At 35.0% G+C, this 15752-nt stretch overlaps 2 protein-coding genes and 1 long non-coding RNA gene across 4 annotated transcripts; 1 reads left to right on the top strand and 2 right to left on the bottom strand.

Annotated features, from left to right (window-relative positions):
• Nucleotides 1-4004: 4004 nt before the first annotated feature.
• Nucleotides 4005-5703, bottom strand: LOC145602479 (uncharacterized). Its single transcript, XR_014104560.1, has 4 exons — nucleotides 5500-5703; nucleotides 5187-5323; nucleotides 4677-5068; nucleotides 4005-4564 (listed from the first exon to the last, which is right to left on the bottom strand). It is a non-coding gene; the product is annotated as an uncharacterized LOC145602479 (long non-coding RNA).
• On the top strand, nucleotides 4271-6506 carry LOC145602471 (protein EDS1L-like). Its single transcript, XM_081658663.1, has 3 exons — nucleotides 4271-4594; nucleotides 4694-5482; nucleotides 5569-6506. Exons 1-3 carry the CDS (start codon nucleotides 4274-4276, stop codon nucleotides 6283-6285), a joined length of 1827 nt encoding a protein of 608 aa, XP_081514789.1. The 5' UTR covers nucleotides 4271-4273; the 3' UTR covers nucleotides 6286-6506.
• A 4669-nt stretch (nucleotides 6507-11175) lies between these two features.
• Nucleotides 11176-13063, bottom strand: LOC145602454 (uncharacterized). 2 transcript variants are annotated; one of them, XM_081658652.1, is made up of 3 exons: nucleotides 12810-13063; nucleotides 12637-12703; nucleotides 11176-12499 (listed from the first exon to the last, which is right to left on the bottom strand). In XM_081658652.1, exons 2-3 carry the CDS (start codon nucleotides 12664-12666, stop codon nucleotides 11561-11563), a joined length of 969 nt encoding a protein of 322 aa, XP_081514778.1. In that variant the 5' UTR covers nucleotides 12667-12703; nucleotides 12810-13063; the 3' UTR covers nucleotides 11176-11560. The 2 variants fall into 2 exon arrangements, with proteins under 2 accessions (XP_081514778.1, XP_081514772.1); XM_081658646.1 differs by having other exon boundaries at nucleotides 11176-12504; nucleotides 12810-13062.
• Nucleotides 13064-15752: the final 2689 nt, after the last annotated feature.

Genomic DNA, 15752 nt, shown 5'->3' with positions numbered 1-15752 from the left:
ATTGCCAATCCTCTTTTTTTGTAGGGCTCGTTGAGGAATATGATTCTCCTACAAGCTTGTTACAAAACAAGAATTCTTCATTCTCAAAACTTGTTAAAGAGTATATGTCAAGGTCCTCTAATTCAAGTGACCACCCTTTTTAGACTGTAGTATACTCATGAAGAATAATAGATGATGATGTTGTCATTGATATGGTGCTAGTGCGGGTCAATTGTTGCTGGCTTGCTGCTCCAGAGTCCAGTCTTTCCCTCCACCCTTGGTCCGAAAACTCATCAGATGGATGTAGGCGCAAACTAGGGATAAAATTATAATCTTATATTGATAGAGACTTGATATCAGTTAGGACTTAGGAAGTAGGGTCAATTCATTGCATTACCATACAACTCAAGGGTATTGAGCTTGACATGGGTGTTTTTGACAAGACAACAGGAGATATTCAATCATTTTATGAACTCAATAATAAACTGAGTGTTTTGCTCCTATATGGTTTATGCCAAAGATTTAGATTAACTTTTTTTCATTCTCCTTTTTGCTGGTTTATGCCTAAATTACAGATCAACCTGTTCCCTTTAATTTTCTTTTTCACATATTTATTATGAAATCGATGAAGTGTGGATGATGGCTGATTCTGGAAGATGAAGATCATAGGTAATATCAATCACTCAATACTCGACGTCTAGTTGTTCTGTACAAATATTGAAGTAGAGATATCAGCATCCTATAGTGATGGAGTCTAGCTTAAACTATTAACATTAAATATCTTTTTGACTCAGTAGAACTTGTAGAGATCTTATTGTTTCATTTCCAGATATATATGGTAAACACATAAAAATGATAAAACATCAGAAATGTTATTATTATTGTCAGTGTTAGTACAGCATTTGCTCTATCTGGAGTTGCTACTGCTAATACCTTGGTCCAGTCCATTAGTACAAGATATTGGTTTTTTTATTCAACAATACAGCTTCAGGGCCCTAATCATATTGCAAGTTTCCTCTTGTTGCTTCATTTGCTTAAATGTCAGCTGGCTAACCTTGTTTTTCTGTCTTCCTTTGAATATCTGCTTCACTTGTGCTTCGACATAGATTCCCTGTATTCATAAACATTGTCGTACTCCAAAGAATCTGTCGGTGCATAATGCTTAGGGGTGTAACTGTTTTCTTATCTCTGTTTTGTTTAGCCACGACGTACAATACATCACTCAAGGGTATTCTCTTGATACTTTAGTCTTCAGTCGATGTAGGCCTTTGGCTTAGTGCAAATAGAGTAATAAAGTTTAGTCCATGATCTTCTCTTTATAATAAAATGTCCTCTATGCTGTTATACAATCAATGAATCAATTTAGCATACAAAATTCCCCTGCTCTTCATGCTAGCATTTCCATATTTTTTTTGTTTTTTTGGCAAAGTCTTTCCATATTTTATACAGTAATTGTTTAAAATTTAAAAATACAGAAATTTATGAGGCCAAAATATAAATACTAGTAAGTAATACAAGTAATACTACGTATTTTTTTTTCATTATTGTACTTCCATATTATGCCAATTATACTTCATAGTAAGTCAAACTGTTAAAGTACATGATCAGGTGCGTAAATTGTCTCACTTAAAATATGAATGTATGATGCATGCAAATTTGTTCATGATAATTTAGTGATGCATTAAAGTAGCTGAAATTTGAATGGTAATTGAAGAAGCACTATCAAATGGAAAAACATGTACTTTTAGTATTTTATATATATATATATATATATATATATATATAGGGGGAGGCTCTCGTGAGAATTTTTCTTATGTGAGAATTTTTCTTATGTGAGAACACTCTTTATGTTCTAAATTTTTACTCGTATGTTCTAAATTTTAAATCTAATGTTCTAAACTTTTCCTTAGGTGTTCTAAATTAAATCAAATGTTCTAATTTAGTAATCACATGTTCTAAACCATAAATTAGTTAAGTTTAATATCAAAAATTTTAAATAACTTGTTCCAAAATTTTAACTTATATGTTCTAAATTTTAAAATGTGTGTTTTAAGATTTTTAATTATATGTTCCAGATTTTAAAGCTTATGTTCTATTTTTTTACTCATATGTTCTAAATTTTTTACTCACACTTTCTATATTCTATATCAGTTTGTTCTAAATTTTTATTCACATATTCATAATCTTAAATCAGATGTTCTAAATTTTACTCATATGTTTAAAATTTCATAAAGCATATTTTATAAATTTTTAATCACTTGTTCTAATTCTTAAATCAAATGTTCTAAACATATTACTCACATAGATGTTCTAAATTATTACTCAGATGTTCTAAATTTTAATTTCAGACACATATTCTAAATTTTTATTCGTATGTTCTAAACTTTTACTCACATGTTCTAAATTTAAAATCAATTCTCATATAAGTATGAATTCTCACATATGAACCTATTCTCACCGGATCCCTCCCCTACATATATATATATATATATATATATATATATATATATATATATATATATATATATATATATATATATATATATATATATATATATATATATATATATATATATATATTTATAAATTAAATCAAATGTTCTAATTTAGTATTCACATGTTCTAAACCATAAATTAGTTAAGTTTGATGTCATAAATTTTAAATAACTTGTTACAAAATTTTAATTTATATGTTCTAAATTTTAAAACGTGTGTTCTAAGATTTTTAATTATATGTTCCAGATTTTAAAGCGTATGTTCTATTTTTTTACACGTATGTTCTAAATTCCTTACTCACACTTTCTATATTCTATATCAGTTTGTTCTAAATTTTTATTCACATGTTCATAATTTTAAATCAGATGTTCTAAATTTACTCATATGTTTAAAATTTCATAAAACAAATTTTATAAATTTTTAATCACTTGTTCTAATTCTTAAATCAGATGTTCTAAACATATTACTCACACAAATGTTCTAAATTATTACTCATATGTTCAGAATTTTAGTTTGAGTCACATGTTCTAAATTTTAACTCGCATGTTCTAAATTTTTACTCACATGTTCTAAATTTTTACTCATATGTTCTAAATTTTAAATCAGTTCTCATATAAGTATGAATTCTCACATATGAACCTATTCTCACCGGATCCCTCCCCGATATATATATATATATATATATATATATATATATATATATATATATATATATATATATATATATATATATATATATATATATATATAAGAAAAGTAAGCCGGAAATTATATTAAATCAAGCTCCGCTAAAGTCGGGTCAATTCGAATTATTGTCGTAGCCTATACGGGTCGGGTTTGGATTGGGCCATGCTTGAGTCGAGTTATACATCTTGTCGGGTTTGAGTCGGGTTAAAAACAGATCGGGCTATATTCAGGATGGGTGAATAATAGATCAGGTTAAAGGTATAAATTTATAGGTTAAATACAATTTTGATGTAATAAATAACATTAATTTAGCTTTGTAATAGTGGTAATGCATTGAGTTTATGCAAAAAGTCTTAGGTTCAACCGTTCAAGCCTTCACACAAGATTTTTTTTTAAAAAAAAAAATTCATAAGATGTCAGAAAACTAAAATTAGAGATAAGTACTCTGTATTTGTATCTAATCTATAATAATTTGATAACATAAATAGCTATTTCTCAAACTTATTGTCATTTATAAAAATAATTTATTTTTAAGATTTTTTTTTTTTTTTTTTTTTAAATTCATAAGATGTCAGAAACTAAAATTAGAGATAAGTATTCTACATTTGTATCTAATCTATAATAATTTGATAACATAAATATATACTTCTCAAACTTATAGTAATTTATAAAAACATTTTATTTTTTATTTTTTATTTTTTTCCCTTGTGAATATTCAAGCGTGGGCAAAAAACTAGTAATCCAATATAATCATGATTAAGGTGGCTAGCTTGAAAAAGATATGACCTTTTAAAGTCCAAGTCAAGCACGTAAGTGGGAAGCGGGGATGAATTTTCCACGAGAAAAAATCTTCCAATCATTTTATTTATGACCATAGAAATAGCACAATTTCACCTTTCAAGTCAATGAAGGTAATGACAAATATGCCCTTCTGAGCTACTTCATACATCGGCCTATATTAATCTTACAAGAGGGCATTTCAGTAATTATCATTCCACTGTTAGCCTACCTCAACACTCCTAAACATAAAATTTGGCCATTACAACCAGCAATAATCAGAACAGCCTATTTCTGCTCTCTTCATGTAAAAATAAAAACTACAAGTATAGGTATGGCAGGAGAGAGTGTAGGATTAAGTGACGAGTTAATCGGTCGAGCTTGCGCTGTAGCCATAAAAGCTCACAAGTCACCAACTGATAAGCCGTATATATGTGAGACATCTAGGAGCTCGTTGTCAGAGGTGATCTTTGGGTTCACAGGAACTTGGGATTTGGGTGACTGGTTTACACATAAGCCTTTTGGAGAGGCAAAGATCAACCTTAATCACTTCCCATCTCTTAAAACTATTGGCAGCAACGAAGCTGCGACAGTAAACCAAGCATATCTTCAAAGATTTGAAGCGCTATTGGCAAAAACATCATTCAAGAATGAGGTATGATTTTATAAACATTGTTTGTATTATCATGATAAAATTATGTATATATTCTACTCAAAAACGAGAACATTTAACTTACAGAATTCAGATTCTCAGGTGGAAAAAGCTGCAACAGGGAAGCAGATAGTGTTTACAGGACATTCCTCAGGTGCAGCAACAGCTATCTTTGCAACTCTTTGGTTCTTGGAATCCTGGAACCAGAGACGCATCAACCATGGCCCGCCCCGCTGTATAACCTTTGGATCACCACTCGTGGGTGACAAAGTATTAACCCATGCTGTTAAACGAGAACATTGGAGTCAATATTTCACACACTTAATCATGAGATATGATATCATCCCTAGAATTTCCCTCACTCCTCTTCCCTCTATAGAGAAAGAATTGCAGACGATTCTTCATTACTACAATCCAAAATCTCCCTTTTTCGCAAGTGATTCTGTAGGAAGAACAGCAGAAGCTTCAACGTTCATTCTGACAGTGATGAGAAACGTCTCATTAGTGACCAGTCATGCAGCCTGCAAATTCATGGGGTGTACAAACTTGTTACTGGAAAATGTGACCAATTTCATTGAGCTTAGCCCTTACAGACCTTTTGGGACCTATGTCTTCTGCATTGGGAATGGAAAATTTGTCACTATAAGAAATTCTGATGCCATTCACCAAAGTTTGTTTTACTGCCTTCAGCTAGGCTCTGAATCAGAGTGGAATGAGGTAGCCCAGAGAAGCCTGAAAGAGCATTTAATCTATGAGCATGAATTACTCGAGAGCATGGCAATGCGCCGTGTAGCTTACTTGGAGCATCTGGAAGATCTGCCTTTATCGACAGAAAACATAGGAGAAGGTGAAAATTTCAATGTATGTGGTGCTTTGAATGATCTAGGCTTGGTGAGTTCTAAACTAACCTTTCTTATCACTTCAAACATATACTCCTTCAATATAGAAAGTTGATAACAAGCTGATTGTTATTCCAGAGTGCAAGAGCCAGACTGTGTCTTCGAGCTGCAGGAGAGCTAGAAAAACAGAAAGTTAGAAACCAAATCAAGATCAGCAGCAACAAGAACAAAATCAGAGATGTGCTGGATATGCTTGAAAGATATCAAGCCAATAGTGAGGTTCGGAAAATAGGATACTATGACGCCTTTAAGATGCAAAAGCACACTGAAGACTTCCACAACAACATCAGGAGATTGGAATTAGCAGGCATATGGGATGAGATAATTGAGATGTTGAAAAGAAATGAGTTACCTGATGAATTTGAGGGGAATAAAGAGTGGATTGAGATTGGTACTAGGTACAGGCGCCTTGTTGAGCCCTTGGATATAGCCAACTACTACCGCCATTTAAAGAATGAGGACACTGGATCATACATGGACAAAGGTAGACCATCACGTTACAGATACATACAAAAATGGCGTGAACATGTGGAGAAATTGAAGGCTGAACCAGTGCCAGAATCCTGCTTCTGGGCTGAGGTTGAGGAGCTTTGCATTAGTACTCGCAACACACAGCTCTTTGAAAATGTCAAGGAGAGAGTTCTCCATCTTGAAAGAAATGTAGCATTATGGGCTCAGAATGAGCTACTGGGCAAAGACGTATTCTTAAATGAATCCTCCTTTGTCCAGTGGTGGAAAAGGCTCCCTATCCAACACAGATCAGTATCTTGCATCAAGGATCTATTTCAAGTATAATAATAATATATATACTCCAGTCTCTTTCGGAATCAGCAATTTGCAAGAAAACAATTTACATGTTTAGGAAAAAAATGTTTCTTTTTTTTTCGAATTTTCCCTGTAAACAGACAACAGCTGTGGCACTGGAGAGATGCATAGCACTCTACCAATAAATAGATAATTGTGGGTTAAGATTCTGAAATATAGAAAATGGCATCATTGTTAAGTGACACAAAGTACCTGACACCAACAACTAGATAACCATGTGTTTAAATTCAGAAAATAACAGATGAGATAATTTAAACAGATACATAGCACCTATAACAATAGCTAGAGAGCTGAGTTCAGAATCTGGAAAAACAAAAGGTAGGGCATAATTAGAACATAGATAAACAATGTAATAATGCATCTCTGAAGGGTTTCACTTCAAATACTAACTTCTCAAAATACCAACTATAAATTACTGTATATAGCAAATTTGTTCTGGCTCTCAGAAAATCTTTCATCCCAGCAACACCCAACTAAAATTTTTTTTTGGCTAAAATCCAAGATAAGGCAAATCGTTGGCATAATAATGTTGAAAGTAAAAAGGGGTCTATAGCTACCTTACCATGCCAAAGCCTAGCCTGATCTTCAGGCGCTGGTGGGCTTCCTTACCCAACTTAAGAGAACTATATAGCCTTCATTTAAAAGCTGTTGGACAACATAATTATAAAAAAAAATAATTAAAAAAAAAAAAACTGTGTCCAATTCCTCCTTGCAGGTTATCAAAAGATTCAAAACAAAACTAAGCATCAAATCATCCAACTTTAACAGCAAGTTTTTAGCTTTCATTCAAAAAGCTATTGAACAAATCAACAAATATCAGCACATCGGAAAAATTACTCCAATAACTAAACAAACAGAACCTAAGCAGGCATTACTTGATCTCAATCACCGCTGAAAGCCTGAAACAATTATAACCTTCAAAAGACGGCACAAGCAATCAGATATAGGTGCACACTCAGTCACAAAAGGGAGGCTCAAAGGTGAGCTGTCAGCTTCTAGAAGGTTGGTATAGGCATATAGCAACAAATAGCCCAAGGCAAAAGTACCAGGCGTACACACAATGATTATCACCAAGTTGCTAGCCTCAGTTATTAGCTTTACATTCAGAGGGAGGTTGCCATAGCCTCTGCCCTCTTTGCATGTATTTCTGTCATCAAATCTATGGCCATAGGGCCCATACAAACTCTGTAACTTAACAAAAACTGACATTCAAAACAAGGCAGCACAAATGACACAGACTGGGAGTCTCTTCTCACCAGGCAATATGATAACACTGTGGTCACTGTCATAAGCCATTCCCAAATGACAAAGACTAAAAGCTACAAGTGATTGAGTAACACCTGATTCTAAGATCTCATGACATAAAATTTCTCAACATAAACCATGTCCATTGTGTAACCAAAACAATTAAGACTTAGAACCCAGGATTCATGTTTGTGTCTTGTGTTTATTTTTGAGAATTAATGCACAAAACATTTCAAATACCTTATCTCGTACACAACATTCCAGATCTGTTAATCAATGAAAGGTTGACAACGAAAATCAAGATGGATAAACAATAAAGATGGCACATCACTCGTACAACCACCATTGTTTGTAATGTAATTAGTTAATTACGTAAGACCACCTTATTTATATGTGAAATAAACAAAGTCATACATTGCAGGCAAATCACCAGTAAAAGTACAATTGACTTCACATCTTCACTTCCCAAATTCTAATCTCTGTAATTGAAAGGTGATAGGCATTTCTTCACACCCAGGTCAGAAACAAGATAGAGCGCAAGTAGGAGTAATAAGATATGGTAAATAACCACGACAATGTTCAGGATACAGATGTTAAAAGACTTAACATAAGTTGACATTTCATTTGGAACAAAAAAAACGTGCATATAATTTAACAAAATAAATTTACTTTTTTTTTTTACAAAGAAAAAAAAAAAGACCTGGAGATGACACTTTCCCCTGTCCAACCTTTGTAAGAGGAACATATAAAAATTTCCACAAATATTCCAAATAAACCCAAAAGGCTACAACAGAAGCAGCGCTAATGTAAGTACAAACTGTCCATTCTTGAACTAGATAAAAGATTCAAAACTTTTGACACAGATTAAAGGAAGGAACATCATATGGTCAGAAGATTACAAAACAAGTGAGCAAGCAAATTACTTGAAAAAATATAGGTTTCAAAACCATAGTCCATACATAGCTCCATATCACTTTCATATGGGAGACAAACAGTCAGTACCACAGAAGATCAATTCATCAACTCTTTCCACAGTAAAAACAGTAGTCAAAATTATTCTCCACAATACAACTTCTCAGAATAAATTATGCACCAACATTACAACTCTGTATAACATTTTTATACACTGAAATTTTGGCTTGCATAATAAGGAACTTACCTGGATAAAGTAACATAATTACATGCCATACTTCCCATATTAAAATAGAGGCCCCCACATAGATCTTCGAGCTTCAAGAAAATTAAAATTGGCAGAAACATCAAAAACAATATTAGAGCAGCAAAACCAGGATATAGAGGCCCTTTGACATCAATCACTTCAAAACATGATTACGATTAATTTGAAAGCTATTTGCTGTACAATATAGCCATAACATTTCACTACTCAAGCTTGAAAGTAACATGAAATAAAAGATACAAATGCATTAAGAAATAACAACATGGCTATAAGGCCTATAACTTTATGGTATATCATGCATAATTACATCACAATTAAGAAAAATAAAACTATACCTTCAGGGGTTCATTATCCAGGGAAATGTGACCAGGAAAAAAAAAATGGCATATTCTTCCAAGCATAGAAAGAACCCTACATGTTTGACACCCTCAGGCAATCAAGCCTCAATCTAACAGAATATCAAAAAAAAAATTGAGACAACCACTAGATCCTTAAACAAAATGTTCATGCCATGGCTGGAGATCATCAGCATTAACTGTCATGCTGTCAAGGTATTCATACAACATAAAGGAACTGTTCAATAATAACTGAAACAACATTCCTTGAACCCAAAATCAAGCCCTCTAGGCCCATAACAAAACAAACAGTTAAACTACAGGACAATTAAGAGATTTTAGGCTAGTCTAGACAGGCCAAGCTTAAAAAGAACTTGAAAATATGTAACAACAACAATGATGATGACAATAACAAAATGGTACCCCATCTGTCCCCTTTTTTTGCACCATGGATCCACTTTTAGTCAAAGCTTTTTGGGTCAAATGGTGCAAAATAAGGGACGGAGGGAAACAATAATAATAGTAACCAACAAACAAAAAATCAAACAAATTCCATGGTTATTTACATAAGCAAACTCAGAGGAATGGCTGAATGCTTTATAATTGATCCTGTCTTATAGATCCTGGATGATTCTTAAATACATCATTGAAATTTATCAGTCAAATTCTCTATCTCACTACGTAATGATCAGCATCCGGGACCTTGCATAGTTGCATATTAAATACCTAAATCAATAACCAATAATAGCCAATAAATACACTAAAGGACACCAAAATGATTTCTTCCAGCAGCAGCGGACACTGATTTCACCAAACACATAGAAGATTTATTTTCTTTAGTAAAATTGGATCCACCTTCAGCAAGAATGAGCCAGAAACAAGCAAGACACTGCCCAGGGCTAAGTAAAAAAAGTAAGAAATTCAGATACCTGGATTATTTTTATCCAATATTTGATTTGATTGTTCTAATATTCAGATTTCAGACCAAATCATAATAAAAACCAAAAAAGATGTTTTGATCCATATTTTTGTGATTAGATTTGTATTGGATCCGGTTCACAAATTTTCCATATTCCTTCAAAAATTTTATGCACCTATTCACAGATTTATGAACTGAATCATCTTGAGCTTTTATGATGTGCTTCCGCCTTCCTTTAAATTAATGCTGCTCAACAGCAGTCTGAGTTATTTCACAACTGATGAGAAGCCATTATAAGATGCAGTACAAAACCATAGAGTTCCTGAATGTCACACACTCGCACAAAAACCATTTTCAATTTACGATACAGACTTTAGTCCTTTACAACATAGCAGTGATACACATTAATTACAGGCAAGGAATTTTCGCTATATCAGTACTTATTGTTCCTGTCTTATGAGCCATAGCACCAAACCATCTATAAGAGCTCTTAGTTTTTCCAAACAGATGCAAACAAGCAATTTCCTTCAAGCTCAACTAACATTTCCAGCAAGTTCCGTTTAAGTTCTCTAAAAATCTAACTGAGAAGGTTGCATAAACACATAAATGAGTATTTAAACCAAAAAATTATGTTGGAAGTTAAATAATAAACCAAGGTGTCCTCCCAAGCACAAAAGCTCGGCCTAGAGCAATTTTAAAAGATGGAAGATTTATGGGATGTTGTCTTAACCACCGGCAGGCCAAACACCTATTTGATACTAGTAGTATTTAAACAATGAAAAGAAAGATTTCAATGTCAATTTCCCCTCATCAGCCTTTCAATGGCACTCAAATTTGGTATCCCCAACATGGCAAACCACCTCATTGTGGAGTCAAACCAGTATCTAACGAGCAGAAGGCATTAACAGCTCTCACTAAGAATAGCAGTATAGCACACAGCCTCCTACATAAGTTGTGCTTCTAAGACGAGGTTGAAAATATCATTTATGGGTATGTGAAACTGAAAATAAATAGTGTGAAAAAAAAAAAGTCAAAAAAGACTCCATAAACAAACATAAAATGGAACCCACAGAGAAAAACAAAATTAAGAAGAATACATACTAGGCAGTAAAGAAGGATCTCAGCTTCTTCCATCAAATTCTCTTTCAATGTGATGAAACAGATACCAAGTTCTCTCCAGCACGAAACAAAATACGTATCCGTAGTATATAGCTAGTATCAAATCCAAGGATCAAATAGTTTGCTGCTAACATAAAAGACAAAAACAAATAGAGAACAGACAAGATTGTAATGATCTTTAATGTATTCCATTTCTGTACCACTTATCTATTCACATACTAGCATCAATTCCTCTACAATCAGCAAAAGCACCACACAGATTAGGACCAAACTCTCTATATTCAAGCCAGCTCAATAACTCGGTGCTTAAAACCACAAGCTTTTATACCCACATCTACGAACTAGAATCAGGCTAGATCAACACGACACTGATAGACAAACACAAAGTAAAAACTGAGAATTCCACCATACATAAGCTGAGCCCCAAAAGAAATACGACAACTTTATATCCTAAACCCTTGAAGACGACATGCTACAAGAGCGAGCCAAACGAATTGTTAGACTACCACCGGACACACTGGCCTCCTTCTCTACTGGTTCTGAAGCATACTCCTTCCTGCATCCAGGACAACGCGCATCCTCCTCAAGAATCCTCTTGTGACAAAAAAGGCACAAATGAAACCCACATGGGCAAGGGAGAAAACTGGAGTCCGTCAAGTCCAAATCCTCACAGCATATAGGGCACGATGTAGGCACACGAGGAGTCATATTGTTACGAACCCAAGGGTTTCCAAATCCTTGAAGCCTCTCTGCACCAGTCGGAAAACTATGCTGTTTAGCCAAATTGGGCAAACTCTGAGGCCTAAAAGCATCATCCGGTCTCCAAGCTTTGCAATTCTCGCTACCTCTGCCCAATATCCCAACCCCAACGCTCTTCGATTTCTCCAATTGAGCATCCACATTCTCACAGATAGGCAGCTGGCCTTCAAAATTCAACCCATCCGCAGTCTCTCGGCCAGGGGAAAGATTAGAGTTAGAGTTATGACCCTGATTAGCATCAGAAGCACCAACCAAAGCATCTGCAACAGCCTCCCAATCATCCAAACACTCATCATCCTCACAACCACCAACACCATCACCATCCTCTTCTTCTGTCAAACTCCCTGAGAAGCATCCTCGGCCGCTGCTGAAACTCGAGCTGCTGCTGCTGCTGCTACTACCAGTATAAGTAATCCCTGAATCATTTCCCCTAGAAATGCTACTGGTCGGACTATTCGACGGGGACGATTCCGAATCACTAAAGTGGTGGCTGATCTCCTCCACTCCCGGATTATCCACTTCTAGAACCTTACAGCATTGCGCCGCCTTCTTCCGAGTTTCAACCGCCGGCCCATTGAATTTACCACCACCAACAACAGGAATATTCACTTCCTCCTTGCAATTCTTGTTCTTCACTATTATTAAAATTAAATTCATCACAAATTTCACCAATCAATCAAACTTCAAACACTAATCCAAAAATCAATCCAAGATTTTCAAAAAAAAAAATCCAAAAAAAAAATTATAAAAATAAAACAATGCAGTACCTTGAGAAAGCCACTGTTCACGGCGAGCATCAAGCTTACACTGCTTCAATTTCGCCGACCTATTCGCCTGAACAATCACAAACTCCATTATCAGACCAAAATCAAACAATTTTCATGCAATCAAAATATTTCCCAAAATAAAATCAAATTAAAGAGATAAGATAATTAATTACCCGTTTTTTCTTGCCGAAATCCTTGGAAACATTAGGAATCGAAGCATTGATGGTTGAATCAGACACCATGATTGAAGATAAACCTCGAATTTGATTGAAATCAAAAACCCTAATTTCGAATTTTTATTTTTTTTGGGACGAAGAAGAAAATAAAATATCTGACAGAAAAAATATAAATGGTGAAGAAAGAGAATGGATAACGGAAACTGCTCTGCTCCTCTCGCTCGCCTTTTCGCAGTCAATTAAAAAAACCATCATAACATTTTCTCAACCATATATATAATCTTTTTATTCCAATTTTACCCTTGATTTTTTCTTGAATTTACAGGGATTTAGGGTAATTTTTCAGCTGTTGTTTGTGATGAAACGGTGTCGTTTGTTTATTGGGGGTTTGACTTGTGTGAATGACGTTAGATGTACGTGTGTGTGCTTGATCCCCAAGGTAAATTTTTGGGTTGGAGGGGTATTTTGGGGAATTTTATATTTGGGGAGGAAATTGGATTGAGACAAAAAAAAAATGTTTAATTTGGATTCTTTTACAAAATCTCTGGATTGGATTGGATTTGGTTAATGCTAGGTGGAATTAATGCCAACAAAAAAATAAAGAAAAATAAATAAATGGAGAGTACATTTGACATTTCATTATCGTTTGCACAACAATTGTGACAAGGATGATAGATGGTGTAAAAAATGGTTAAAAAGTAGGAAAAATACACTTTTATAATCCCAACTATGGGCGATTTATCTACAATAATCCCATCCTAACTATTACGTGAGTTTTCCTCCAGCAGTCCCAAACCGGTCAACAAAAGTCAACAACCTATTATTGTAGGTTGTTTGACACGTGTCAGCGTGTAAGTGGTTCCAAAAAAAATTTTTAAAAAAAAAGAAACTAAAAAAAAATTCTGGCAGCCACCCCTAACCAACACCTCCACCTCCTGCCGCCCAACCACCACCTCCACCTCCGCCGCCCAACCCTTAAACACCACCTTCTCCAGCCACCCAAGTCGGAAACGGCTCCCACGACCAGCCACACCCCCGAAACCGGCCAAAACACCAAGCCCTTGCCCGTGAAACCACCATTAGCCCCAAATCGCAGCGTGGGTATTCGTTGGTGTTCGTGAGAATTCAGTAGTTGCTCGTCGGTGTTCGTCGGTGTTTGTGGGTGTTCCTCGGTGTTTGTGGGTGTTCGTCAGTGTGGGTGTTTGTGGGTGTTCGTCAACGGAGGAGAGAGAAAGAGGCATGAGAAGGAGAGAGATCGAAGGGAGTTTCGTGGTGGTTGAGAACAACAGCGTGGGGCTGCGCTGCTGCAATTGGTCGGAGGGGGTAGGTGAACGGTCGAGGCGGCGGGGCCGCGGTGTTAGGCGAAGAAAAAGCATGAGCCACCATGGCCTAGGGTTTCATGGTGGGTGTAAGGTGGTTGAAGGGAGGAGGGGGGTGGCTGGGATGACTTTTGATTTTTTTTTTCTTTTTTTTTATATTAAGCCAATCATGTGTTGACATGTGGCGTTTAAAAAAAAAAAGAGAGTTTACCCTTTTAGCAGGTAACCGGTTTTTGGGACTGCTGGAGGAAAACTCACCTAATAGTTAGGATTATTGTAGGTAAATCGCCCATAGTTGGGATTATTAAAGTGTATTTTTCCTAAAAAGTAAGAAAAAGAATAGATTTGTTTTTTTTTTTTTTGTTTTTTTTTTGCGAGTAAATTCAATTTCATATCTCAACCAAACACGCTTAATTATGGGGTATCTTAGCATATGAGCTCTCTAAAAGGAAGATGCATCTTGTAACCATGAGTAGAGTATATTAAACTCATTTAAATCAATCGTGAGAGGTATTACATACACCCCCACTTATTTCGAGGGTGGGAGGAGGGTCGAGCGGCTGTTTTACGGGTAAGAGGATGCGTTTTTAGAGTTTTTTGCGGGAATGGGGGAGTTTCTAGCGGGAAGGGATCTCCGGCGAGGGATGGTGGAGGTACACCGAGGGTGGCTGGGTGGTGGGGATAGGATAGAATGGTGGTGGCTGGTGCGAGTATGGTGGTGTTGTGGTGGCTAAGGAAAGGGATGGAAAAGTGTAGGGGGTTGGGGAATCAAGTTGGAAGGATTTGGGGTAATGGATGGGTAAAGGGAATGGAAAAAAAAAAATGTCAAACAAACAACAATAAAGGGAATCAGGGTAGTTAATTCTCATTCTCTTTAATGAATGCCCCAATCAAACGACCCCTAACTATATTGTTATTCGTACCCCGTCATATATTCATATACATTCATTTTTTTACATTAATCTTCATTACTCCAAGAAGCCTCCAACACCAAAGTAAGTAGGTTCATTTGACCCTTCTTATTCCTTATTGCATTCGCCTATGCATATAACACTGACGAAGTAACTCTTGTAACATTGACCGAGTTAACCCATATAACACAAACGAAGTAACCCTCTATGATGGCTAACCAGCCACATATGAAGTGTAAAAATTTGTGTTTAAGGATTGGAGTTTTTGAATGGCAAAAAAGTTTAAGATAAAAGGAAAATTTGTCAAGAATAAGCTAACCTTTATACGGTTAGCTCAAAATAAGTTAACATTTTAATTAATTCACAATAAGTTGAATTTTAAAGAGTATTAACTTTAAACAAATCAAATGATGTACAACCTATCAAAACAGGTCACTTAATTTCAGAGACTCCCCTCAATATAGTTAAATCAAAAAAATAATTCCCATTATACATCAGTTTAAAAATAAATTTCCAAGGTACCATTCAAGTAGGATTGGCGTTTAGTTCAACTTAGAACCTCTTACGTCATTAATGATTTTTTATTAAAAAAATTATTACAAAGAGTTCCGTTTTTACATAAAGTAGGTATCTTTGTTCTTATTATTATAAAAGGACACATACATCACAATGTAGCGTTTTTTTTTTTTTTTTTTTAAGGGAAAATAAAT

Source organism: Chenopodium album, chromosome 2 (genome assembly GCF_948465745.1).
Source record: "Chenopodium album chromosome 2, dcCheAlbu1.1, whole genome shotgun sequence".
NCBI classification, from domain to species: Eukaryota; Viridiplantae; Streptophyta; class Magnoliopsida; order Caryophyllales; family Amaranthaceae; genus Chenopodium; species Chenopodium album.
Note: the sequence above shows the minus strand (reverse complement) of the source record. Positions and strands in the feature narration are given on the sequence as shown.